The following is a 27,726-nucleotide window of genomic DNA, read 5'->3' as shown; positions in this document are numbered from 1 at the left end:
TTGTAAAATACAGGTGATACACCTATAAAAGAAGGTGGTTGTGAGGATTGCATTAGGTGTGCGTAGAATGTACATAAGAAAGTGCCTAGGACAAGATGAGTGGTCAGTAAATGGTTCCTTTTTATTATTTTCAGTTTTAAGATTTTTTTAAAAGCCAGAACTCAGTGTTTGGTTTTATTTTTGTAGGTGCTGAGTCCCCGGACTGACATTGGTATATATGGGAGTGGTAAAAACAGGAGGAAAAAAGTAAAAGAACTAATAGAAAAAGAAAAGGATCTGGACCTTGAGCCTCTGAGTGATCTGGAGGAAGGATTGGAGGAAACCAGAGATACAGCTATGGTGGTAAGAAGTTATGTAATGCATTCTGAGTCTGCATCGTGAATACAGAATTCTTTAAAGCTATTAGATTCGCTGGTTTTATGTTAACTATTTTTACTTTTATCTTTGGCTTTATAGTAGAATATTTCATTTTTATATATTTATAATCCAAGTTTATTAGTCTGCTCATTCCCTGTGAAACTGTCTTTTCCATATTTCTGTTCTTGTTTATTGTTTTAATAGTTGTCTAATATTCCATCAGATTGTCCATAATTTATTGAACACTTTTCTGATACATCAAATACATTATTACTGTTTGCTATTATGGATAATATAAAGTGAACTTCTTTATAAAGTCTTTTCCTTTTTTCAGATTATTTTCATATACTTGGCTCTTAGGAATATGATTACCGGGTTAGAATTTAACAGCATTTTATGACATTTAATACTGTGCTTTTAAAAGGAATTATATCCATTTAATGATACCAGCTGCTATTTAAAATATCTCCCTTCTCTTAGTCTCATTCACAGTATAGTGAATGCTCAAGAAAATACTTGTAACTAATTAGAATGATGGGTGTTTTTGGAGAGGAGGAGGAATGTGTGAAGATGACTTAGGAGCCCGAGGATATAAAGAGAAATAAAAAACGAGTTTGGGCCTATTTAACAGTAGGGAATTGCATGCATTAAGTTACTTGATATGATGTTTCTGCCTACATATGACCCTGGGTTTTTTGTTTTTTTTTTTAAGATGTATTTATTTGAGTGAGAGAGCGCATGAGCAGGGGGAGGGACAGAGGGAGAGAGTGCAGGGAAGCAGACTCTCCGGCATAACAGGGAGCCTGATGTGGAGTTCGATCCCTGGACCCCAAGACCACAACCTGAGCTGAAACCAAGAGCTGGATGCTAAACTGACTTAGCCACCCAGGCACCCTCAAATGATCCTGTTTTGAGGCCAGTGGAAATGATTTATTAGGGAGCCTGCCTATCAAGTCAGTCCTGTCAGATGAATAGAACTGGAAATTATTTCAAAATTGTTTCAGTGCTATCAGTTTAAAAAAGAAAATGCATTGGCAGTGTTCATGATAATTAAATTTTGTTTACTTTCACTTATTTTTTTAAATGAATTACGTAAAACCTTGTTATATTTGGCCATCAGACTTTGTTATTCTACTTCTGCGTGAATTGGAGAAGCTGTTGAGAAAGAAATAAAAATTGATTTGTGTAGAAGTCATCTCCAAGGAAGGAATTACAAGGGGATGAGAAGTAATATTTATTGGGTGTTAACCTTGTTCGAGGCGCCAAGTTAGGCACTTTCATGTGTTACCTTATTTAATCCTCAAAACAACAAAATGGGGTTGGTTGGTATCCTCCTGTTTCAGAAAACTGAAATTTGGGAAACTTGTGCCCCAGACCAACCATCTGTAAGTACAAGAGCCAGGCTTTGTGCTTAGGTTGCTTAACTCTAACACAGATTATCTTTGTACTGTGCCCTACAGAAGAGTTCTCGGTACTCTGCGGATAGAAATTGCCAACTATGGCAGCACTTCGCCCATTTCACAGATGAGGAATGTTTGCACCCAAATTACAGGAAATGATTGATAAATGTTTGTTTGTTTGTTTGTTAACGACAGTGCTTGTCATAATGAGGGCAGAGTGTGGAGATGATCTCTCAGATCTGAGGATTTGGCATTTTTGCACTATTTTTCAGTGACTCTTAAATGTTTGTTGTGTACAGGTGGCAGTTTTCAAAGAACGGGAGCAAAAAGAGATTGAAGCCATGCATTCCCTCAGAGCAGCCAACCTAGCCAAGATGACAATGGTGGACCGTATAGAAGAAGTAAAATTTTGCATTTGCCGCAAGACGGCCAGTGGGTTTATGCTACAGTGTGAGCTCTGCAAAGACTGGTTCCATAACAGCTGTGTTCCCCTTCCTAAATCAGGTTCCCAGAAAAAAGGGTCTAGCTGGCAGGCTAAAGAAGTAAAATTCCTTTGCCCTCTTTGTATGCGGTCTCGAAGGCCGAGGTTAGAGACTATTCTTTCACTCCTGGTATCTCTTCAGAAGTTGCCTGTACGTTTGCCTGAAGGAGAGGCCCTGCAGTGTTTGACAGAACGAGCTATGAGTTGGCAAGATAGAGCACGGCAGGCCCTAGCCACAGATGAACTGTCCTCTGCCCTAGCCAAACTGTCTGTGTTGAGCCAGCGCATGGTGGAGCAGGCAGCTCGAGAAAAGACTGAAAAGATCATCAGTGCAGAACTCCAAAAAGCAGCTGCTAATCCAGACTTACAGGCAAGTTTAGGGTTTTCTTTCTTTTTTTTATTTCATGAGATTATGTGTATAAATTGTAAATCAAATATATTTTACCAGCTGACTAGGAAAACATAAGTTGCCAGCAGCTATGTTATCCATAACATCTTTCTGTATACGCCTACAGAATTTTCTTCGGGTATATACCTAGGTCATTTTAGTGAATCATTAACCTGGAAATACCATTGAGACGGACCTTGGCATCATAACCAAATAATTTGATCTGTACTAACTGTTGAATTCTGTTGGTCACCTTGCAAGTTCATTACATTTAGGTGTTCTTAAGTGCACATTAATTACCCTTGTTTATTTAGCTTTTCCCTCTGTTCATGTTGGAATTATTTGTTGTTTAGGGACACTTACCTAGTTTCCAGCAGTCTGCTTTTAACCGGGTGGTGAGCAGTGTATCTTCTTCCCCTCGACAAACAATGGACTATGATGATGAAGAAACAGATTCTGATGAAGATATCCGGGAGACATATGGCTATGACATGAAGGTAATTAATGGACAGGCATACCTGATCACTGGGCTTGTTAAAACTACTGAACACTGATGTTTGAAGCCTGAAAGTAGAAGAGAAAGCTAGTCTATTTATCCTGCGTTTGTGGTGATAGCATTTTTTTCTAAGCCCTGCAGAATACAGACTGATAAAACAATTTTTTTAAAGGATGGAGTTTTTTAAAAAAAATCTGTGTTTATTTTCTTTACCTTGTAACTCCTTGTGGCCTAAAGGGACTAGAAAAATCATGCATTTAGATTACTGAAAGATTAATGAAAGCTTCAGTCATTGATCCTAGTTATCATAGCACTTAATTTGTGCTTTATGTTGTTGGATTACTTCATTTGCATGTAGTGTCTTGTAATCACCACTGAATCATCACTGAATCAGGAAAATCATTACTTAGGAAAATATATGTTTAATGAAGGAAAGTCTGTCATGGATCTTTTGTATGTGTGGCTGGCATACCCTTTCACATACTCATGTGATCATTTCCTTTTAGGGCATATTGATTTCCCTTTACTGAAACTGTCCATCCATATCACAGTTTATATTTTGCAAATGCATGTATGTGCAGAATTGCGCATCAGAAAGGAGGATATGCAACAGTAGTAGCTGTTTCTCTCCCGAGAAGCTCTTTCTTGCAACCTAGTAATTGCTTATTTTAAAAATGAGAAAGGTTGGGTTCCTGGGTGGCTCAGTTGTTAAATGTCTGTCTTCGGCTCAGGTCATAATCTCAGAGTCCTGGGATCAAGTCCTGCATTGGGCTCCCTGCTCAGCGGGGAGTCTGCTTCTCCCTGTCCCACTCCCCCTGCTTGTGTTCCCTCTCTCCCTTTCTATCAAATAAAGAAATAAAATCTTTTTAAAAAAATGAGAAAGGCAAATAAAACACTTAGATTCTTTTAGGTTTTCCTCTTCACCCTTTTTAATGCTTGGGCTGCTTGAGCTTTGGTGGAAATAGAGTCCGTTTTATTCAAGAGTTTAGTCCAGCATAATACCAGATAAGATAGAGTGACAGATCTGTGTATAAAACACATTTCTCACCAAGAGTACATTCTGCCTTTCTTCTATTTGCTATTAATGGGACTGAACTATAATTTCCTCCTTAGGGAGAGTAATTTGTTTAAGCTTGTTGTATGTCAGTTCTTTCACTTTCAGCCTATCTGGTTTTTTTTTTTTTTTTTTTTTTATGTGTCTCTTGAAGATAGTATATATAGTAGGGTCCTTTCTGAACTGTAGTTCTGCATCTGTATGCATTTGTATAATACTGTTGAGTCTTGTTTTTTATGTTTTATTTTTTAAGTAATACTACAGTCTCTCTTAATTGTATTTAGTTCATTTTCATTTAATGTAGTTGTTGACATGGTTGTGTTTAAGTTGACCATTTTGCTGTTTATTTTTTATTAATTTCTGGTTTTTGTTCCTTTATTGTATTTCTTTGGGTTACCTGAAAAAAAAATGTGATGTTTGATTTCATTTCCTTTATTGACTTCTTGCCTTATAGCTCTTTTTGTTTATGTGTTTTCAGTGATTGCTTCAGTGATTTTGTCATGTCTTATATTTTCTTCTCTTTCCCTATGATCCTCTGCCTTATTTCTTAAATTCCACATTTGAGAGAGATCATATGGTAACTGTCTTTCTCTGATTGACTTATTTCGCTTAGCATAATACTCTTTAGTTCCATTCACGTCATGGATGGTTAACTGGTTAACGGTGTGTCTTTAACTTACCAAAGTCAGTATTGTACATGTTCACTTTTCAAGCTTCATATTGGGGAAGTAATTTTTTTTTTTTTTTAACAAATCTCTCTTTAGCTGTCATTATTTTCCATCATTATTTTTTGATCACAGTCTGTTCTGTTTTGGAAGTTTAACAGAAAGTTCCCTGTATGAGTAACAACGAAATGAGTAGAGTCAGAGTCAGAAGAGACACTTGTAGTCGCTGAGAAAAAGCTATGGGAATGAAAGTAGGACAGAACTGAAGTACTCTTCCATCTCTTGCTGTTTGGGGCTTAAGTTCTTAAATAGGGAAGAAGACTGGGAACTTCTGTTCTCAGTTAGTGGCATTGTCTTCCAGAATCTTCTTATAAAACCTTTTAAGTATCCTATTTAATTAAGGATCATCTCACAATAGCAGATCTTCTTGTGCACCCCATGAAGAGAATCAGGTGTCTCGTTAGTCATGAAGGTGTTGGCTCCTCTCCTAACTTAGACTTCTGTACTTTGCTTTATGATGCTGGTACTGGGGCTCTACACCATGGGCTGGTAAACTTTTTCTGTGAAGTAGTGTATATATGACAATACACATTAATATGCAGTAATATATTTTTATAGTGTATATGTATGTGCATGTATATTCTCTCTCTCTCACACACACACACAGCTTAGTAAATATTTTAGGTTTTGTTTTTTTAAGATTTTGTTTATTTATTTGACAGACCAAGATCACAAGTAGGCAGAGAGAGAGAAGGAAGCCTGCTCCCCACCGAGCAGAGAGCCTGACGGTGGGGCTCGATCCCAGGACCCCGAGATCATGACCTGAGCTGAAGGCAGAGGCCTTAACCCACTGAGCCTACATATGCCCCATATTTTAGGTTTTGTAAGCCACATATGGTCCCTAGTGGATATCTTTTTTTTCCCCACAACTCTTTAAAAACATAGACTATTCTTACCTTATATGCCATACAAAAAATGAGCTGCCACCTGGGTTGCAGTATGCCAACCAACTCTGCTCTCCACATTTGTTTTCTGCCTGCTGCCTGTCTTCTGCCAGTAGAGGACATTAGAAAATATTTAAAAGGCCTGAATAGTGAGAAGGGACGTGATCTTTCCCATGTTTTATTTTTCTCTATTTGTGTCATCATCTGAACTGCATGTTTTTTTTTTTTTTTTTTCCTTTTTCTTTTTGTCTTGCTCTGGCAGTGGGAACTGGGTCCAATTTGTAGTTGTTTTTTCACATCCCTGAAACCAACCATATCACGTCCGTTAGAGCAGAACGAACTGGCCAACACTTCCTTCTTAGAGATCTGGCTCCCATCTCTGCAATGCCTCTTCTCTGAGCTTGTAGGTTCTAATAACCCCACTTCTTCCCTTTGTTACCTCAAACTCTAGGGTTGACAACTTTTTCTTGGTGTTAGCTCGCTGCTATTTTTGTCTTTTCAAGCCTTTAATATACATCTAACCAGTTCATTAAATTATCCTTGTTGAAAGGCCGGTGATTTCTGTCTTCCTGATTGCGCTCTACCATTAAAACTCTACATGTGAGCTTCTGGAAACTAACTGCAGGGGAGAATCATCTGAGAACTAATTAAAGCTGTCAGAAGTATATAATTTGAATGGTGTCAGTTAGGCTCTTCATTGTATTAAGAAAGAAAAGTCTGTAAGAGCAATTGATAAGTCTCTAGGCTTGAAAACCTTTAGAGAGGATTAAATGATTTGTGTCTTTCAGATGTCACATCTAAACCTTTCTTCCCTTCCTAAGTCCGAAAAGTGTCAAGGTTCTCTAACTTGGGAGTATAGGAGTTTTTTTTAGTTGTAGACTGTAGAAGGTAGATTATTTAGTAGTAATTTTCTTATAGGTTTATTATCTCTGGATTGTTTTTGAGGTTTACTATTTCCATTTTGACCTAAAACTGTAGTCATTACTGACCCCCTCCACCATTCACCCCCACTGTGGGCATTTTCTGTCTTATTTAATACTGTGCATTTAATTTTAAGGTCATATTTTAAAAATTTTTTTATTTAATTTTTTAATATAAATTCAGTTATTTAACATAATGTATTATTGGTTTTGAGGTAGAGTTCAGTGATTCATCAGTCTTAAATAATACCCAGTGCTCATTACATCTCGTGCCCTCCTAATGTCCATCACCCACTTACCCCATCCATTCCACCCACTCAGGCTACCCTATTTGTTTCTTATGATTAAGAGTCTGTTTTGGTTTGTCTCCCTCTCTGATTTTGTCATGTCTTATTTTTTCTTCTCTTTCCCTATGATCCTCTGCATTGTTTCTTAAATTCCACATATGAGTGAGATTATATGATAACTGTCTTTCTTTGATTGACTTATTTTGCTTAGCATAATACTCTTTGGTTCTATCCATGTCATTGCAAATGGCAAGATTTCAGTTTTTTGATGGCTGGTAGTATTCCATTAAGGTCATATTTTTAGTATATTACAAGCCTGAAAGCGTGTAGTTAGGTCCTTGTCACAGGGTAGATGAAGTGGTTCTAATTCTGAATACCCCTCTTCGTTTCCTCTTTTTTTTTTTCCCCCTCTTTTTTTTCCTTCTTTGTTTCTTCTTCAGGACACAGCCAGTGTGAAGTCCTCCAGTAGTCTGGAGCCCAATCTTTTTTGTGATGAAGAAATTCCCATCAAGTCTGAAGAGGTGGTCACTCACATGTGGACAGCACCTTCATTCTGTGCGGAACATGCTTATTCTTCAGCTTCAAAGAGTTGTTCTCAAGGTATTACCCTTTCAAACAGTGTAAAGAAGATATACCTGACCTAGGTGGTTCAGTTGGTTAAGCGTCTGCCTTCAGCTCTGGTCATGATCCCGGGGTCCTGGGATTGAGCTGTGCATTGGGCTCCTTGCTCAGCAGGGAGCCTGCTTCTCCTTCTCCTACCTGCTCTTATTCTCTCTTGCTATCTCTGTCTCTCTCTCAAATAAATAAAATCTTAAAAAAAAAAAAAAAGATATACCTGAAACCAGGGAGAGAAAACATTGTATTAATCAAGGCTGTGAATCCCTCTTTTTAAATTTTTTTTTTAAGGTTATTTATTTTAGAAAGAGGGAGCACGAGGAGCCAGAGGAAGAGGGAGAGAGAATTTCAAGCAGACTTCATGCCAAGGGCAGAGCCTGACTCCGGGCGTGATCTCAGCAACCCTGAGATCATGACCTGAACCAAAATCAAGAGTTGGATGCTTAAGCAGCTGTGCCATCCAGGCTCTCCAGACTGTGAATCTCTCTTAAATGTACATCCTGGCCATGAAATGCTTGTAAAACCTGAAAATGCAATTTTGATTAAGAAAAGCTATGTCTCGGGGTGCTGGGCAGCTCAGTGGGTTAAGCTTCTGCCTTCAGCTCAAGTCATGACCCCAGGGTCCTGGGATCCAGCCCCCATCGAGCTCTCTGCTCAGCGGGGAGCCTGTTTCCCCCTCTCTCTCTTTGCTTGCCTCTCCCCCTACTTGTGATCTCTGTCTGTCAAATAAATAAAATCTTAAAAAAAAAAAAAAAAAGAAGAAAAGCTAAGTCTCTGTGTTCATTTTATGTTACTAGATGGTAACCTAAAAAAGTTACATGGAATTACTGAATCCTAGTAAGAACTTTAGAGGCCTTCTAATGCCATCTCTATTTATCTAAAATCTCTGATAGGCCTCTATTTGTTCATTACCACTTGTCGAGGAACTTGTTGCTTTTTGAGAATATTCATTCTTGTTTTGGAAAGTTTCAAGTGTTAGAGAGTTCCTCTTTTCCTTGGTAGATAATTGCCCTCGTATGTCTACTTTGCTTTTCCCTATTGAAAATATATCACACTGCTTTACGTCACATGCCTGGGAAGTAAAGGGTGTTTCTCTTTTCATAGTAAAATTTAGAATCTTACGGAGTGGCATATTACTGTTGGTTTATCAGGAGGATAGCAGCTTATTTTTATAGGGCACCTCAGGTGCTTAATCTTTGGTCCCCTCTAAAGTGGAGAGAAAATAAGATATTCTTTCCCATTCTCCTTCCACTGTTAGTCACAGACTAAAGAATCAGTAAGGGACCAATTTTTTTTTTTTAAAGATTTTTACTTATTTATTTGACAGACAGAGATCACAGGTAGGCATAGAGGCAGGCAGAGAGAGAGGGGGAAACAGGCTCCCTGCCAAGCAGAGAGCCTGATGCAGGGCTCGATCCCAGGACTCTGGGATCATGACCCAAGTTGAAGGCAGAGGCTTCAACCCACCGAGCCACCCAGGCGCCCCCCAATTTTTTACTCTTAACTAATTTTTTAGAGTGGGCATTAGAATTCTGGATCTTTTTGTTTTGTATTTTTTTGAAGATTTCATTTTCACTTTCATATGGATATAGTGAATTCAGATATCTAAAGTAAGTACTGGAGGAGGAGGGACCATTCTCTTAAATACTTTCGGAACCTGACATTTTTTTCCATGGTTTTCATTTTTTGTCTTATTTTGTTTTGTCTTACTGGAAAGGTTCTAGCACCCCAAGGAAACAACCTCGGAAGAGCCCTTTGGTGCCCCGAAGTTTGGAACCTCCAGTATTAGAGTTGTCACCTGGAGCTAAAGCCCAGCTAGAAGAACTTATGATGGTTGGAGATCTCCTAGAAGTATCTCTGGATGAGACTCAACACATTTGGCGGATTTTGCAGGCCACACACCCACCCTCTGAAGACAGATTCCTACATATCATGGAGGCAAGGAGTTAAAGCTTACTTAAACAGTGGTTTTAAAATTTTTTAGAATGCCTTGGTTCTTTGGAGGTGCCACATAAGCCAGGATGGGGATGGCTGAGTGGGTAGTACTATGGCTGTCCTCCTTCCTATTAAGCCAAATGTAATTCTGCTTTATGGTCTAATTGCAGTTTTATGTAATATTTTGGGGGGGGAACCAAACACCATTTCCACTAAAAAGAATGGAGGATACTGAAAACTCTTAGTTTTTTTCCTAAGGAAGGAACAACTTCCTTAGCCCATACTCCCACTGTTGAAAGGCCCAAAAAAGAAGGTGGAAGAAAATTCAGTTTTTTGTTTTTTTTTTAAAAAAAAAAAAAAAAGGCAAGGGGAGGGCTAAATAGGGGAGGCACAAGGGAACAAGAGGGGAGGGTTAAACAGCAGATTGGGGTGGGAAAGAAAGTCTGCATTCATATATTAATACTTAAAGAGCAGTTTGCAGTTTATACAGTGTTTTTATATCCATGATCTCATTCTATCCTCAGTGTAAATAATCCTGAGTGGGTGAGAGAAAAGGATAGACCTATTTCTGCATATTAAGAAATAAAGGGTCAGAGATGTGGAAACTTGCCTAGGCCACACATTTATTAAAAACAGAAAGACCTGGATTCCAACTCGGGCATTTCACTTCGAGTATTCTTTTCATTATTCTTTTCCATTTCTTATTTTGATGCAGTGGAATGATACGGTGTCACCAACAGTTGATACAGATACACTTGGCAGATGATAGTTAGCTTTTGGTTTGGAATTCAGACTAAAGGTAGCCTGATTTAGATACTGTTTTCCAAAATACAAAGGGTTTTCTTCACATCCATTATCTCATCTGATCCTCTTTATTTTACACATAAGCAAACACAGACTATTGAGAGATGTGGTTGACTTAAGACATTTATAATGCAGTGTTCTGCATTCTACAGTTTCTTAGGTTCTCGTCAAAGATTTTTCAGTCTCAAATATGTCACAAAATGAATTCTCAAGTGGTATTTAATTATCAAGCTTGTATGTTTCAGTATTTCTTTTTCTGCCTCCTCCTGTTCTTCTGAAAGTGTGCTAGACACACTTTCACTATGAAAAATTTTTAATGCTGGGGCACCTGGGTGGCTCAGTCAGTTAAGCATCCTGACTCTTGTTTTCAGCTCAGGTTGTGATCGCAGGGTTATGGGATCCAGCACTGCACTGGGCTCTGCTCAGCAGGGGGTCTGTGTGGGGGTTCTTTCCCTCTGCCCCTCCCCCCATTCTCATGCACTCCCTCGCTCTCTCCCCTCCTCAAATAATTATAGAATCTTTAAAAAATTTTTTAAAAATTTTAATGTGTATTACATCGGCAGATAGTAGAAATTGGAACAATATTAGAAAATTGAAAAATAAGGGTTTTTTTTGCTTTGTCACATCAACATCTCTAGCCCTTGCCAGAGTCACTATATGTAGTGAGATCATGGATACAGTTTTTTGTCTTGCCAACAATTTTAATAACTTCTTAGCCATTGGGAATTATGAGTTAATAAAGAACTGTCGTAATGCTAAGTGAAGACCAAGAAAATTATTACATTTAATACTTTTAATACTTTTAGCTTTATATGTATGTTTTATCTCAATTAGAGGTGCTACACATATACTGATACAGGCTAACAATGATCTTTTTTCCCTATTAAGCTTAAGTCACATGTTTTCTACAGGCTTTTCTTTTTTTTCTGTTTTTATTGAATATTACATTTGTTTTCTTTTTTTTTTTTTTTTTAAGATTTTATTTATTTATTTGACAGAGAGAGATCACAAGTAGGCAGAGAGGCGCAGAGAGAGAGAGAGGGAAGCAGGCTCCCTGCCGAGCAGAGAGCCCGATGCGGGACTCAATCCTAGGACCCTGAGATCATGACCTGAGCTGAAGGCAGCAGCTTAACCCACTGAGCCACCCAGGCACCCCTATTACATTTGTTTTCTTAAAATGTCTTTTAAATATCTTTATAACATTTATTGTGTTCTAATGTACCCAACATAAAATCTACCATTTTAATCCATTTTAAGTATACAGTTCACTTGTCACTAATGGCATTTACAGTGTTACACTATTGCAGTTGTCCATTTCCAGAACTTTTGAATCATCCCAAACAGAACCCCCACACTCATTAAACAATAAGTCCCATTTCTCCTTCCTTCAGCCCTTGGTAACCTCTCTTGTCCTTTCTGTCTCTATGAAGTTGTCTATTCAGGGTACCTCCTACAAGAGAATAAAACTTTTTTAAATGTCTTGCTTTAAAATTCTTTCTAATTTGATATTGTTGAAGGATGACAGCATGGAAGAGAAACCATTAAAAATAAAAGGAAAAGACTCTTCAGAGAAGAAACGGAAACGGAAGTTAGAAAAAGTAGAACAACTTTTTGGAGAAGGAAAACAGAAGTCCAAGGAGTTAAAGAAAATGGATAAACCTAAAAAGAAGAAATTAAAACTGAGTGCAGAAAAATCAAAGGAGCTGAATAAACTGGCCAAGAAATTGGCAAAGGAAGAAGAGAGAAAGAAAAAGAAGGAGAAGGCTGCTGCAGCCAAAGTTGACCTTGTGAAAGAAACTACTGAGAAGAAGAGAGAGAAAAAGGTGCTGGACATCCCCTCAAAGTATGACTGGTCTGGAGCGGAGGAGTCTGATGACGAAAATGCCGTGTGTGCCGCACAGAACTGCCAGCGGCCCTGCAAGGACAAGGTGAGCTCTAACTGTATCCACCCCCCTGGGGGAGAGGCCAAGGAGCAGCAGTCGCGAGACAGAAGCCTGAGGTCATGAGAATCTTGTTTTGATTCCAGGATTTGGGCTTCCAGCAGAATGTTTTCTACAGTTTCTATAAACTGTTTTTCATTATGAGGCTCTTAGGTCAGTGTGCTTAATGGTAGAAATGTTGTGCTTTAAAAATCATGTACCTGGTGAACATAAGAAGACCAGAGCAGAGAGAAGCTGAGTGATAACCCTGGGTGGCCGTGCATTTCATGTGTGGTTGGCATAGCGGGGTTCAGTGTAGTCCTTGAGTCCTTTTGCCTTCCCTGTAGGGTGACTCAGAGGACTAAATACCTTGTCAGTTAGTTAGTCACAGTGGCCTCAAAACATTCTGAGCCAGTGTTTTAAGAGCTCTGGCAAATTGTGTTAAAATTTTTGTTCTAAAGACCTAAAACTAAGGGGTTAAAGCTTCACTTTTGGTCTGTGTCTTACACACACTCAGGCCTATCTGCATTCTTCTAAAATGGAGTGAGATTTTTTCCAGACACCTTGCAAAAAATAATTAAGACCTTTGAAGATACTATTTTAAAAGTTTCGGCCCCGGCGCGCCTGGGTGCCTTAGGGGGTTGGAGCCTCTGCCTTCAGCCCAGGTCACAATCTGGGATCGAGCTCCGCATCGGGCTCTCTGCTCAGTGGGGAGCCTGCTTCCTCCTCTATCTCTGCCTGCCTCTCTGCCTGCTTGTGATCTCTGTCTGCCATATAAATAAATAAAATCTTTAAAAAAAAAAAAAAAAAGTTTCGGCCCTAAATTTTAAGTATAGTTACTACATGATGGCCGTTCTTTAGGTAATACTGATGTTAAGAATTTCTGAGAAAGATGGATAGATTTTATGAAAAATCCCAGTTCATTGAATGACTGGAGACATCTGTTATGGTTCCCATCAAGATTAGTAATTCATAGTTTTAATTTTATTTTGCTCATTATACCACTTGATATTTAAAATTTTATTACCTCCTCAATTTGAATATATGAACAGAATAAATACAACTGCATCGGTACTCCCTTACTTCCCTCCTCAGTCAAATACTTGTTAGAGCTTGACGAGGTCACCTTGTTCAAGGTCTTCATTTTACAAATGATGAAACCAGGACTCAGTGAAGATAAATGATGTGACCAAAGTCACAGTGCTAAGTAGTACAGAGCCAAAAGTAGAACCGAGGTTTCCTGGCTCCCAGACCAGGTTTTCTTCACTAATATCCCCACCCTACCGATAATTAAGATGTAAGTACAAAAACACATTCCAAAACTAAATGACACTTAGATTTAAATTATACTTATTAAATGTTTTCCACTTACTTTTGGAAAACGAATATATTTTGGTAAGAGGCATATCCCCATAGTCTAACCTTCCAGGGACAATACCTATACATACTTTAGTGTGTTTTCTTCTAGTTCTTTTTCCATATAGTTTATTTTATATCATGTCATACTGTCTTTCACTTTTGTGTCTTTATTGATTTCATAAATATGTTTCTATTTTATAAACATTTTTAAAGTATTTTAGTAGCTACATTATATGTGTGTTTTTATTTTTCTTTCATTTTAAATTTATTCTCATCTGAATTTGTTCAGTAAAGAGGCTGATGAAAGGCTGTTTCTCTTTGGGTGCTGAAGTATTGGCAGCTTAGTGTTGGCAGAACCTTCTCCCGTTGTTTCTCTTCTAACTGATTTTGTGGTAGTATCAGACTGGCAGCAAGAAGTGGTGTTTCTTTTTCAAGTTTTCCTGTCATCCTTCCTACAATGTTTATATCCATCATGAACCTTTTGCTCTCTCTTTTTTCACCTTTTCACTTAGTAATCTTTTCCCTCTCCTCTGCTCAGTATTTTAAATACCGCTCAGGTCATCTGTTATCTTCCTGTAGCATATAAACACTAACAGGAAGTTTTTTTTCCTCGTCTGCTATGAAATTGTTAACACATGCCCTGCATAGTCTCAGGGTTATGAGAATAAGAGGAGATAATCTCTATGAAAGTACTTGCTAACAAAATGCAGTGTTAAAATGTGATGGTTATTTTTAAATGAGCCTTAAGATTTGCTCCTAAAATTAAAGGTATTCTTTTTTTTTTTTTTTTTTAAAGATTTTATTTATTTGACAGAGAGAGAGAGATTACAAGTAGGCAGAGAGGCAGGCAGAGAGAGAGGGGAAGCAGGCTCCCTGCCGAGCAGAGAGCCCGATGCGGGGCTCAATCCCAGGACCCTAGGATCATGACCCGAGCCGAAGGCAGAGGCTTTAAGCCACTGAGCCACCCAGGTGCCCCTAAAGGTATTCTTTTAAAAACCTACAAAGTTTTCTTAATAGAACAAAGGGAGACTTAGCTGAACATTCAGATAAAATGTCTGTTTCAAACTGTTAAAACACATACAAAAGTGAGGAAGGTATATCTTAACCTGTCATCATCCTACATAAAAGAAACTTAGTAAATGTTGTATTTCTATAATGTGTTTAATTTTAAACAAATTATTTCAGATTGTAAACATTTTGCCTATCGTTGCTGTTTTGCAATATTTATGGTTCTCTAGGTTTGTTCTCAGCGCTAGTTTCACTAAATAAAAGGTGTATTTCTTTAACTGCTTTGTAAAAGAATCTTACAACTTTCTTAGTGTGAAGTATAGTATTTCTCTAAGAAAACATGCATGACACATATCTTCAGAACAAAATGATAAGAAAAGAATGTTTTGAGAGAAGTCTATGCTCTTTAAATGTCATGCAGCAAAAATAACTTCTTGAGTTTATTCATATTTAGGTAAATGTACATTTACCATTTTTCTAACCAGTAATTACTATTACTTTTCCCCCAAAACATGCAGACTGAGAAGACTTTGAAGGGCTACCTGAATATATGTAGGCTCAATTTCCGGATGTTTTAGAAAGAGAAAAGAAAAACATTATCAGAATAATACTGTAGGGCGCCTGGGTGGCTCAGTGGGTTAAGCCGCTGCCTTCGGCTCAGGTCATGATCTCGGGGTCCTGGGATCGAGTCCCGCATCGGGCTCTCTGCTCAGCAGGGAGCCTGCTTCTCTCTCTCTCTCTGCCTGCCTCTCTGCCTACTTGTGATCTCTCTGTGTCAAATAAATAAATAAAATCTTTAAAAAAAAAAAAAAAAGAATAATACTGTAAAGGGCTTTAAAAAAAAAGAGCAAAAAAAACTGTCTCTTCCATCATTGTCAAATTAACCTCAAGGTGAAATTTAAAAAAAAAAAATAAAATAATAAGGAGTACTTTCAAAAAATTAGTTTTTAAGGTTCAGAATCTTTTTCTCCCTGAGGTCTGCCCCTTTCATTCAGTCTTAACTGTTACCAAGAGTAAAACAAGTTAACTTGAAGGAACAAACTCTTTCAAGCTAACATTTAGGTAACTTTTTTTCTGTATTAGAGTAAATACTTAATCATCTTATTTAGGAAAATAGACTTTTTTCCCTTTTTTTTTTTTTAACCAAACTCTTCCTGTGGGCCTTTTCCATACCCATTACCACTTCCATAAGAAGTTTGGGATGGTAAATAGAGATTAGGTTTATAAGCCTGTGTCTCTCACATTTATTGTTAGTCATTTTCATTTTAAAAGATTCTCATGGTGATGTCTCAGCTATAGTGTTTGTGTTACTAGTTCATATCTCTTTTTAAAAGCACAAATAATCATGGGGCGCCTGGGTGGCTCAGTGGGTTAAAGCCTCTACCTTTGGCTCAGGTCATGATCCCAGGATCCTGGGATCGAGCTCCGCATCAGGCTCTCTGCTCATTGGGGATCCTCCTTCCCTCTCACTCTCTGCCTGCCTCTCTGCCTACTTGTGATCTCTGTCAAATAAATAATAAAAAACTCTTAAAAAAAAAATAAAAGCACAGATAATCAAAGGTTGGATTACCCTGAGTGAGTGTGTAATACACACACACACACACACACACACACACACACAGAAATTATGGTGATGTGGAAATAGGCTAACCAATTGTTCCAATTTGCCTGGATTTTCTTAATTTTAGCAGTGAAATTCCTGTGTCTTGGGAAATAGCAATCTTGTGCTGGCTAGGAAGCTTAGTCCCTTAATGTTGAGAGCACCAAAAAAATAAACACAAGGATTCTGAACATTATTGCATTGTACTTTTAGTAAATTGTTTTAGTTTTTTTATCTGGTTTTTGCAAGGAATCTTGGTGAAGTAGAGTTGAATGCCAAAATAATAAAAGCTCAGTAAGGGGAACTAAGCTAAGAATATCACTACATCTCCAGGCTTTCTTTTTTCCCCAGTGCAGTAGTATGCTCTGCAAAGTGAACAAGATATTTTTAAGGGTAAATTCCAAACCATATAGCAAAACATGCCAAATTAACATTATTTCTTTTATTTAACATATTTCTTTTTTAAAATTTCCCCAAATCGAGCTGGTAGCCTGTTTGTACAATACTTACAAATCTCTTATCCTTTGAGATTCGAACAGCTTATAGCTTTGAGGTTTTTTAATAATTATTTTTGTGATTTGATAAGTAGATCTTTTGAAAATAATGAAAGGGGAAGTGACTGTTAGAACTCAATATGCAGTCAGCCACATTCTGTGTTCTTGTGTCTTCAGGCCACTACGTACTCTGTTGCCCCTGTGTCAGAATCATCAGTGGATTCTGTTGACATTCCAGACTTTAGTTTGCTTTATGATCCAGTGGGCCTTTTCAAACAAAAATAGCACTGGATTTGGTTGTTAGTATGTGAATGTGATTAAAAAAAAAAGATACTTGGAAGGACTGTTTTTTTTTTCCCCTGCTCGATTATTGAAGTGAACTGTTAGGTAATCCGTAGGCTGGGGTAGAATCTGTGTACTGGTGAGTATCTCAAGAAAAGTTTATACTTTTTTGGAATGGTGGGAGAGCTAGGCTTAGGAATGGATCTCTAGCCAAAATCACAAAAGAGAACATGTCTTCCTTACTTGCGAGAGGTTGGCAGATTTAATTTGAGGAAACCTGGAAGCCAGTGAGTGTAATGAAGAATTAGATTTTAAGAAACATGGAACCGCTTTTCTTGGCAGCAGATAACTGATAAATTAGGAGATTTCTTATTCTGTGGATTAGCGTGACTGAGGACTGAACTGGAGTAAGAGGGTTGAAGGTAGGAGTAGAGTTGTCTCTTGGTTCAGGGTGGCATCATGAAGAGGGCAGTATCTGAAATTTGGGCAGCTCAGAGAAACGGATCATCTTCCCAGTTCTCTTGACCAGCTCAAAGAGCCAGAGCACTTACCATCATCAGATTGGCATTTTGTAAATCTTCATAGCTGTACTACCTGTATTTTTAGTTTGTTGCCCAGAAGTCATTTATCTCCCCTTTCTGTCTTGCACGTACTAGTTTGCTGCAATAGGAACATTTTGATCAATTTTCTTTACTATACAGACTTCAGAAGCTAAATATTACATAAATAACTTCAGAACAAAAAAAGAATTTGTTTCAGGACAAGTTGTTAAGTGGCTGTGAATTTACTAGCAAACAGTATCACAGAGTGCCAGGGATGATCAGATTTAGGATATATAATTACCTAGAATCTGACTGAAAATGTAGTTTTCTGGCTTGTACCCCTAAGATATTCTGAGGCTGTAGGTTTGGGATGGGTCTCAGCCACACTTCTAACAAACACAATAGGTAATTCTATGCAGGTACTCTACACATTTTGAGAAACAGTGCTGTAGGCAGTTATTCAAGGTGCAAAATGCTTTTTGTGTAAGATAAGGTAATGAGAGAGCCATGAAACCGTGATCTTAAAAAATGCCTCCAGTATCCTAGGCAGTGAACTAGCTGTTTTGCCATATGCTATTTCATTTCTTCCTCTAAGTAATCCTGTAAACAAGATGTTATCTCCATTTTACAGATGAAGAAATTGAGCCTTAATGAGATTAAATTATTAGCCTCAAACCATACATATCAGAACTCAAAACTTGTGACTGAATTCAGTAGTCTTCATTTGTCACAACACCATCACTTAAGATCTGGAACTCTAGAATAGGAACAGTAGAAGCAGAAAGATTATTTTGACCAATGATTTTTCCCATGCTATATCACAACCATAAAACCACTAATATGAATATCCTCATTTTGATAATTCTTACCTAATTTTGGAAACTACTCCCTTTCCCTGACACTTATTTACCTAGCCAAAACCTCCTTCCTCTTCTTTCTCATAAGCTGCACTGAGGTACCTATTATACCCTTTCATGCCTCTTTGTTCTGAAAACTGGCGGAGCTCAGTGTTGTAAGTGGCTTTGTAAGTTGCCAGTGAGACGATCCACTTCATACTGAGGAGTAGCTCTTTTAATCTTAAATGTTCTCATCTGCTGTGACATCAGCTATAAAAACTACCAACAGTCACCCTCCAAATACAAAAGCCCCAGATCACCTTCTTGTTATCTCTAGGCCCAAGGCTTAAAGTCACCAAACTACAGTCGCTGTCTAGCCTCCTATAATCACAATATTCTCTGGAGGGTCAAAGTTTGCTTAGTGTCCACTACTGACCTATCAGTAATACAGACTCTAATTTGAAACCCCAGAGTAATCTATTGACCTGTGACTTTGACTGTTTTAATTGGATAATTTGTAAGATTTGACCTCTGATATTTGCTAACTTTTTATAGGGAGTTGTATTTGTAACGGAAGAAGAGAAGAATAAAAAATATTAGTTTTAAAAGTGGCCTATGTGACTGCTTTTCTAAAAAGGTATTTAATGCTCTTAGTACTTTGGCTTATCTCTTTGAAATAAAGCTAATACACAGGATTGCCTTCACATTGTTGTATTCTTCCTTTCTTGATCGATAATTGCATTGTCTTAGAGCCTAGAAATTGTTAATATTAGCTAAAACTACTTGGCTGCTCTATTAGAAGTTCCTTTTTTGTCAAGTTTTTCTCAAATAATGTTTCTGTCTCAAAAGGAGCCCCGGGTAATTATGAGGTAATGGAGTACCTAAGAGGCCCAATTTTGTGGACATATTATGGTAAAATAGAATTTGGGGGTATTAACTTCCCAATTTCTATCTTTAAAAAGTAGCCCCGTAAGAAGTCATTGTCTGTCTCTGGACATCCCAATTATTTGCTATCATTTAAGCCAAGAAAGCTCTTTGTTTTTTGTTTGTTGTTGTTGTTTTTTTTTTTCCCCTAGGCTTAATGTTTATGTAACCTAAACATTCCCCAATCTTGTCTCCTACAGGTAGACTGGGTACAATGTGATGGTGGCTGTGATGAGTGGTTTCATCAAGTTTGTGTGGGTGTATCTCCAGAAATGGCTGAAAATGAAGATTACATCTGTATAAACTGTGCAAAGAAGCAAGGGCCAGATAGCCCAGGTCAAGCACCACCTCCTTCCTACATAATGAGCTACAAACTACCAATGGAGGATCTTAAGGAGACCAGTTAGCAGTTGCTGGGTTAGTTTGGGACATGGGGAGAAATGGACCACGTTGAGACCTTAGTCATCAAGTAGAGTGGTTTAGATCCACTCAGAATGTTGCTTCCAAAGACGAATGGCCTTCAGAGGAAGTCCTCTTAGCTGACTTCCTCTTTGCATGGACTGTGTGATCTGCATTCTCTTCAACACATCTATGCAGAGGGTGTCTTTGGTACAGCAGCCAATATTTCAATTTGTCTCCTCTGAGTATGGTTTGTTACTTTACAGCCAGACATGTGATTGAGCTCTGGAATGCTGGTTGGCATTAATACACTGGGATGCTAGCAGGGCGTGTAGGATGTGGCTCATGGCCAGTTGGTATTAGTGGAGTACAACCTAGCGGCAGCACCATCTGGAGGTGCCGATGACTTGGCTCTCCTTAGGACAGTTGGAGAGGAGTGAGAGTACCACTCCCCTTCTGCTGTTACCTGTCATATAATGCCCTACAGATACAACGATGGGAGCAACAGGGCCAGAATTACTCCTGTTAATCATGGGATAGTAGCCAGAGTCTAGATCCAAGCTACTTGTGTGTTTGTACCAAGAAGAAAACCCTAAGTGAGAGGCAGATCCCCTTATCTTCCCAAGGAGAGAAGTATGTCCTCTAGTTCAGAAATCTGACTAGATTGGATTCTGCAAAGAAGAGCTTTTCTCATTTCAAGTCAAGGAGCCCTTTTTTGGCTTTGAGAAGTCTTGCTATCTTGGGTCTGCTATTTAGAGGTGAGCAGGTACATGGATCCAGGCTCCTGCTAAAGAAGAGAAGACAAGTCAGAATGTTTTACTGAGACACAGTGATGCATGCTTTTCGGGGAAACCTTCATTCACAAGTATACCAGATACCACCAGGCTTCAGGCATGGCCATGAGCAAGACCAGCAAATAACAGCTTTTTGCCTTGCAGCCCTGACCCCAATGTCTGCTATTTCCAACACTGGCAATTTCTGATTGCGGCCCACAGCAGATGCTGTTGAATAACACCATGGCTTCATCAGAGAATGTGGGGTTGTAGCACCTCTGGGTGATAAAGTTGTTTTAGTAAATCCATTTTTAAAAAAAGAAAAAAGGACTTGTTTTTACTTTTTTCTAAATGTCTCTGACTACTGACTGTTCTATAAATAGATTATTTTTCCTTTTTTAATACACATATATGAATATATAAATATATATATTTACTGTTACCAGCAGCATATGACAGAGTTTCAGCATCAAAAATCCATTTGGGGGCTTGCTTTCTCTTTTTTTGCTTTTCAATAAAGAAATCCCATTCCTTCCTTGTAGTACAAGGAGTTAGCACTTCCTTATCCGTCCTAGCCTGACCAGATTTTCCATGTTGTTTTGTTCAAATAGATAATTACATTTCCTTTGTGTGTTAGAACTTGTCCCTATCTGTTGGGAGACTTGGTCCTACTATTTCTGTGGTGGCTGTTTTATTTTGTTTTTGTATGTGAATGTTTGAAACTATGGTGCTGTGTCCTCTTTCCTCCTGTTGTGTTCTCTATTCTTGTTAAGGTGTTAGGTAAGCTGTATGGAAATGTTCATTAGAAGGGGACTCATCTTTTTTTAAAGGACAAAAAAAAAAAAAAAAAAAAAAAAAAAAAAAACCCTGAAAGAAGTGTTTGGTCTTCACTATTCTGTGTCCCTTTATTTTGGTTAAAAATCTGTGGTTTGACTTAATTCATTGATTTTCTTTTTAAAAGGGAGGAGCAAGGTGGGCCTAGAGAACAGCTTTTCCCTTTTGGCCCTAATCTGTTTTAAAGAAATGTCTTCTAGTAACTAGAAGTGAAATGTACTGTCCAGTTACAGTTTGAGTGGGTATGAGATTTAACTCAAAAGGCATCTTACTACAAAAAAGCAAAAGCTTTCCTGTAAAACCCAGTTTCTGTAAATGCATTCTCTGTGGTTCATACTACCTAATTTTTAGTCATTCTTCCCTTAATCTTATATAACATTTTTAGTATTTTGACCTATTAAGAGGTTCATAAGTGTCACTGTGCATGATCTCATCTTAAGTGTGTATATGATTTAAGATTTCAGTGGATACTGCAAAGTAACTGTTAACCAATTTCGTAAGTTTTCATTTTGCCAATCTGTATGAAGATATTACTTAGTTAATAATTTCATCTGGTTATAAAAGAAAGCACAATATTGTTTGCCTTTTCATCCTCTCTGTAAAGATCTTCAAATACTTGTGAGTAAAAAAATTGCAGTTTTAAGTGATGGCTGCCTGGGTAGACTACATTTAAAAATACTTAATTTTTCTTCCTAGTCACCTGTTAGCTTTACTCAGCCATCAGTGGAGGGGCATGAAGATGCTGAGAAAGATGGCTAAGGTGCTCTGCTTCTGGAGTATGGTGGATGGTTATAGGTGGCTATTTAGGGAATAATTTATGTCCTTAATATGGTATTCACCTGCTGGAGATGTGAGAGAGAGATGCTAGGCAGTCTTCCCCCATGAGTAGCTCCCTGTTTACCTTCTGGTATTTTGAAACTTAAATATATCATTTAGTTGATACTATGAGCGTTTCTGTATTTGTTTTTAAGTCACAAAGGATTTGGTCTGACTCCTGACCAAGGCTGAGAAGAAGAGATAAGAGAAATTAATTTAAAAACAATTTAAAAAGGGAGAGAGAGGGAGGGAGGAAGAAAAATGAACATACACAAGTCTGTAATTTTGGAATTAATGAACTCAGACTCATGTATTTAAAGGCATGCTGATGTCCTGATATAATATAAAACACTGTTTTCAGTTAGAGGAAATTACTTACTTACAACTTACTCCATTCTTCAATGTTATAACATTTTATATTAAAACTTGATTTAAAATGTTCCTTTACCCTTCTCTCCAAAGTTGCAAATTTTCACCATTGCTCTTTTAACTTCTATGTTAATTCTATCAAAGGTATTTCTTACTACCTTCATTATAACTATGTTGGGGAAGGTTATAGAGAGAAAAATGAAAAAAATGCTATGTAAGTCTTTAACATTCTCAAAAGGGGTAGGTCATTGGAGCTATGCAAATCCCCAAGTTTACAACTATAGCATTAGTAGTTTGCTTTCTTGTTGGCAGAAGAAGGGACATTTTCTTCCCACAAATGTTTATTTTACTTACTGATAGTTACTGCAACAAAGCCACGTTGAGATTTAGATGCTAAGGCTCCCTTCCTGAGTTGCTGCAAACCACCTTTGCACTGCATGATTCAAATTTGTGCCTCAATAAAATTACAAATTACTGTATGTCATACTTTGAATAATTGAGAAGATGAGCATTAAATCTTATTGCCTGCCATCTACTTATTTAATAATCAAAATCTTAGCAAAGGCTAGCAGACCTGTAAGATTAGAATAATTTTACCTGTGCTTCACTTCTGTTCTTCTCTGCTTTTGTCTTTGGTGTCCAAAAAAAAGTCCGTTTATTTGCTTTTCTTAATTTTAAGATTCTGGATACAGTTTCAGTGCACATAAAAGAAACTCCCTGCTTGTCAATATTTTAATTCTGTAGTACATTTGTGAGACTATCAGCCAGTACTTAAAATGGGAAGATGAAAGGAGAAATTGAGAAACCCCTTCTTTCAAACGATGGGACTATCTACTTTTTAAAGGAGAAAGTGACAATTTGGAGTGGGATTTAGAAATTGTGAACTGTGAAAGAATTAAGCTGTTAAATCCCACATAAACTAGGTTCAATAAAGGTTTACATATGGAACTAGCTTCGTATGCGTGTAGAAAGTTGCTTTTGCAGTAGGTCTGTTAAGCTAAATTTTAAAAAGCAGGCAACTGATTTGTCTTTTACCTTTTGAACCCTGCCCCCCTTTTTAAAATTAAATCATATCATTACTTCTTTGGATATGGATGTGCCAAGTGATACTCAAAACATGAGAAGGAAAGAATGGGATGTGAATATGTTTTGGAATTGCAGTCTTCTCTTGGCCTGGATCATATCCAGTCACCACTATGCAATGAATAATGTGCACTGGGAAAGGAGATGCCGGGTTCAGATGGAGCCTGCTTATTCTTACTTTTGCAATACTCCAAGATGTCTGAACAGGAATGTCTTTTGTAAACCTCAAGACCCTCTATTGATTATCCTCTTACATATTTATTTAACTGTTAGTGAGACACTTAAATATAATACGGACTCTAATTTACCAGGGTTTTTGGTGGTGCCTTATGAAAAGTATAACTTTATTTCTTGTTTTTTTGAGCATGTTTTCCATTTCTTTTGTTTTCTGAAAGAATATTAGATACGGTTATTTGCATTACATCTGAAAAAATAAAAAGTTTTGTGTGTGTGCTCAGGTTCCCCCCTACTCTGTCATTTACATTGGTGGCAACTCTAAATGGTAACCAAGTAAAGGTCTATTTTGGTCATGAGTATTGAACCTGGGGAAAACTGGCAAGTATCCGAGAGCCACTTTCAACCTGTGCCAAAGCAGTTTCTAATATTGCAATTGCTCTCTATAAAATAAAATACTGGCCTCAAATAATTTGATCAGTGGTGTGTTTACCCTATTCCTGAGAACAGTGTTTTCAGAAAGTGTGAAGTGGAAGAAGTGATTCCAGAAGATTTCAGTTCTCCTCTGTTTTCAGCAAGAATCCAGCGATGACCAACGGACATTTCCCGGCCTGTCATTCTTGAGCATTTTTTTCCTTGCAGCAAACCAGTAATAGAAGGAAAATGAGGCAGTACTATATTTTGGTCTCCTAATGCTCTAAACTAGTTCAAACTGCAGTTGACTTTAGAGATTGCATTTTTTACTCATTGCTGACGTTACCAGGTCATACAGGCGTTGCTGAAAATGTTTCTGCTTTCTGTGAAATTGGCCTCAAATACGAAGTATGTGACTGTGTATATGTATGTATTGGTGAGGAAAATTGGTGGGAAGGAGGGGAAAAATCTGGTTATCTCTTAAATTGGAAAATATTTTTCTTACCAACAAAAGAGGACCCCTGAAATTCCATACAGTGACAGATTTTGTTTAAGAATTATGTGGGATCCTCCCGGTGTAGCAAATATTTCATGGGACCTTAGCGTTGTGGTTGATATGAATAAGTTGAAGAGCCTGAATCTTGGCCATTAGCCATTAATTGGGAAGTCAGCACTTGATACAAGGAGAGAAAAGAGAACACAGAAAAAAAATATATGAATGAATTTAGAATGATTTTGGAATTTATTTTTTACTTGTTCTTTGAAATATATTTCTGCACTACTTTTAGTAGGAAGAAAGATTTAATTCACATTTCCATATAGTAAAGTTCCATGAAATTTCTTTACCAAAGATTTTTCCTAACCTTGTCTTTGGAGCTAGGTTGAATATCTTATTAAGGGAAAGAAGGCACCACAGGAAGTCTAGAAAATGGCTTAATGGATCCAGCTCGTAAACCTTGTATTAAGGAACCCTGGTGGGTTCCCCAGAATATGAAGTCAGAATTGTTTGTAGTTTACAAAAACAAATGAACAAAAACTTCAAAAAGATGAGGACTTTAGGATTACATAAAGTAAAGAACAAAGATTTAGGAGTCAAATAAATAATGGGTTTTAGCTCTGTATATGACCTTATATTAGCTTTTTAAAAAAGATTTTACTTGAGGGGCGCCTGGGTGGCTCAGTGGGTTGAAGCCTCTGCCTTCGGCTCAGGTCATGATCCCAGCGTCCTGGGATCGAGCCCCGCATCAGGCTCTCTGCTCAGTGGGGAGCCTGCTTCCTCCTCTCTCTCTGCCTGCCTCTCTGCCTACTTGTGATCTCTGTCAAATAAATAAAATCTTTTTAAAAAATTTTTAAAAAAGATTTTATTTGAGAGAGATTGAGAAAGCATCAGAGGGGGGAGGGTCAGAAGGAGAAGCAGACTCCCTGCTGAGCAGGGAGCCTGATGCAGGACCCTGGGACTTCAGGGTCATGACCTGAGCCAAAGGCAGTGGGCCAACCAACTGAGCCACCCAGGCACCCTTATATTAGTTTTTTTTTGAGACTGGGTTTTCTACCATGTGCGGGCTAGTTTGTGTGAACAGAAAGACATTTAAGTTATAGCTCCTCCCCTTAAGAGAGGGTGAGACAGATGATGGTTTTTAAGGATGTTTCCTACTAAAACTTTTACAGAATTTCAAGAGGCAGATGGACTTTGGACATGTCCAAATCCCTATTTAATGATAGATCTATTCAGTACTTCTGATGAGGGAATATGCAGACTACAGTTGAGTATTCTTTTAGAAAATGTAAATATTACATACTTAGTCACTTACATATTAGAGCTTACCCGTAGTCTTCACTTGGGTCTGAATTTTGCAGAGCTTATCAGGCACTTTTATGTAAGCACCAAGACTGGCACCTTGCTGTTCTATCCAGTGCCCAGCTCTGCGGAGGGAAGGTGAGAGTATCAGATACGTTTTGACGGACCTAAGTGTGCCACTCCTCCTCCTGAATTGGTATTTGGTCTTAGTAATATCTTTCCACCACTCAAAGCAAAGGCCTCTTCCCTCTCCCTACTAGGCTGCACTGTGCTGAAACCAGTAGGTCACTCACTGGTCTTCAGTCTTGGTACGCTACTTTAGTCTTCTTTCTGGCCTAAGCTTGCCATCCTCTTTGAGTTGGGGGCTAAGCTTTGTTGAGACACAAGATGGTTATCACTAATACTGTTTGGAACCCAGAACAACCGTTCAAGCACACCTCGTCTTGATCAGGGCTCAGTGCTTCTATTTATTTTGTCATAGACACATCAGAGTTCCAGTTGGAACATTAAGGCTGGTTTAACACACTTGGCTTCTCATCCTTGTAATTCATTACTGCCATCTAAAATTGGTGTCTGGAGGGGGTGGGTGCTGGGGTGGTTCTGTTGGTTAAGTGTCTGACTCTCGATCTCAGCTCAAGTATTGATCTCAGGGTTTTAAGTTCAAGCCCCATGTTGGGTGTGGAGCCTACTTACAATAAGAGAAAAGAATAAGGAAAGAATAAATGATAGAAGCCTATCCAGTCATCAGTCCTCTCTCCTTGTATTCCATTGCTGTTACCTACTATCCCCAATTCATGTTCCCATTGCGGCCCTTTCTTCCAATTTCTTGTATTATAGAGAGACACCTGGCTGGCTCAGTTGGTAGAGCATGTGGCTCTCTTGGGGTTGTGAGTTCAAGCCCTATGTTGGGTGCAGAGACCATATATATATATACATATATATATATATATACATATATATATATGTATATATATATACATATATATATATATGCGCAGAGATTATATATATAAAATAGAGACTGGTTTCCCTATTCTTTTATGAACTTCCCTACTTTTTCATTAAGTGGAACTTGGCTCTCAGCTACATTACCTTAGGGCTATTTCAAGTTGAGGGTGCTCATTTTCTCACTTTACTACTACAGGGTGTGAACTGGTAGATTATAAGGGCTGTTGTGCTTACGTTGTTACTGATCGCCACTGCCTCACATTGAGGCCTCTGATATTCGGCTGTACCACCATCTATCCTCATTACTGTCATCACTGGTTATTCTTTTATTTATGGAGGACTTCGATGGTTCAAGTGCCTCTCTGCCTTCATCCCTACCATTATTCTGGGCAGTATCATTGATCATGGATGACTTCACCGTTTCTGGACCTCCACCTCCAATAATCATTTTCACTCCATTTAGCAAATGAATTCTAAGGCCATAGCTTGGACTCTCAAAAATTTATTTTGGGGGGGCGCCTGAGTAGCCCAATCAGTTAAACATCTGACTCTTCATTTCCCTTCAGGTCATGATCTCAGTTTTCTGAGATCAAATCCTACATTGGGCAACATGCTGGCTGTGGAGCCTGCTTAAGATTCTCTCCCATTCCCCCTCCACCTCCACCCCCTTCCCTCTTTCTCCCTCTCTCTAAAAATAAATAAAACAATTTTAAAAGCCTTACTTCTGAAGTGTTAATGTCTAGGATCTTAGTTATACTGTTACGCCCCAATAATGGGTCCGTGATTAAAGGAGCGAGACTGATACAAA

The 27,726-nt window shown here is 38.1% G+C and overlaps 1 protein-coding gene and 1 long non-coding RNA gene across 2 annotated transcripts in view; one reads left to right on the top strand and one right to left on the bottom strand.

The window, feature by feature from the left end:
• KDM5A (lysine demethylase 5A) overlaps positions 1-22,709 on the top strand; it is a 93,486-nt gene extending 70,777 nt beyond the window's left edge. Inside the window, exons 22-28 of the mRNA XM_032874917.1 lie at positions 187-342; positions 2,057-2,608; positions 2,980-3,123; positions 7,433-7,592; positions 9,325-9,545; positions 11,864-12,274; positions 19,511-22,709. Coding sequence (XP_032730808.1) covers positions 187-342; positions 2,057-2,608; positions 2,980-3,123; positions 7,433-7,592; positions 9,325-9,545; positions 11,864-12,274; positions 19,511-19,717 — 1,851 coding nt within the window. The 3' untranslated portion in view covers positions 19,718-22,709. The remainder of the gene's footprint in view (positions 1-186; positions 343-2,056; positions 2,609-2,979; positions 3,124-7,432; positions 7,593-9,324; positions 9,546-11,863; positions 12,275-19,510) is intronic.
• A 1,170-nt stretch (positions 22,710-23,879) lies between these two features.
• Positions 23,880-26,285, bottom strand: LOC116877844. Its single transcript, XR_004384722.1, has 3 exons — positions 26,264-26,285; positions 25,998-26,095; positions 23,880-23,972 (listed from the first exon to the last, which is right to left on the bottom strand). It is a non-coding gene; the product is annotated as an uncharacterized LOC116877844 (long non-coding RNA).
• Between the last annotated feature and the right edge of the window lie 1,441 nt (positions 26,286-27,726).

This window comes from Lontra canadensis, unplaced genomic scaffold (genome assembly GCF_010015895.1).
Source record: "Lontra canadensis isolate GAN:19392208 unplaced genomic scaffold, GSC_riverotter_1.0 scaffold53, whole genome shotgun sequence".
Classification (NCBI taxonomy): Eukaryota; Metazoa; Chordata; class Mammalia; order Carnivora; family Mustelidae; genus Lontra; species Lontra canadensis.
This window is presented reverse-complemented; position numbering and strand designations above follow the sequence as displayed.